Genomic DNA, 624 nt, shown 5'->3' on the forward strand with positions numbered 1-624 from the left:
CTCCCTTCTCGCGCTCGCGGAGTCTCTGCTCCGAGTTCCTGGTTGGATAATTTGGGTTAATACTAGTGAGTGAGGTTTTTGCGGCTTCAAAGGGTATTTCAAGTTTCCGGAGCTCCTCCCCTCTGCACCGTGTGACAACAACAACTCGTCCAGCCGGCAGCCTGCACTTTTCAGCTCATTTTCTCTCTGTCATTCCCCTCTCAATCTTTGATCAATGTACTTGCCAGGGAGAACCCAAGTCCTCAAACCTCCTCCTTTTCACCTTCATCTTTAACTTTGTGCTAGAGCGGGACCCACACAACAACAGCCGACAAGCGCCTCTCGCGCTCACCCCTCCTGCGCTCGCTCTTTCTTCCCCTCACCTCCTTCTCTCCCTTTGCTCCTCGCTCTCTCCCGGAGTTGTGGTCGCTGCCCCAGTTCCTTCTCTCCCTTCTCCCCCTCGCCCTCCAAGGGGTGTGTGGCAACTTTCCCCCTCGCTTCTCCGCCTCCGGGTTCCCCTTCTATGTGACCATGGCAGTGCCGGCGGCTTTGATCCCTCCAGCCCAGCTGGTCCCCCCTCAGCCCCCGATCTCCACGTCCGCGTCCTCCTCCGGCACCACCACCTCCACCTCCTCAGCGACCTCC

General features: G+C 58.3%; 1 protein-coding gene across 1 annotated transcript in view; it reads left to right on the forward strand.

Moving 5' to 3' along the window:
- Window positions 1–510: 510 nt before the first annotated feature.
- The window catches only part of DACH1 (dachshund family transcription factor 1), a 434735-nt gene continuing 434621 nt past the window's right edge, over window positions 511–624 (forward strand). Inside the window, exon 1 of the mRNA XM_006753744.2 lies at window positions 511–581. Coding sequence (XP_006753807.1) covers window positions 511–581 — 71 coding nt within the window. The remainder of the gene's footprint in view (window positions 582–624) is intronic.

Source organism: Myotis davidii, unplaced genomic scaffold (assembly GCF_000327345.1).
Source record: "Myotis davidii unplaced genomic scaffold, ASM32734v1 scaffold10, whole genome shotgun sequence".
NCBI lineage: Eukaryota > Metazoa > Chordata > Mammalia > Chiroptera > Vespertilionidae > Myotis > Myotis davidii.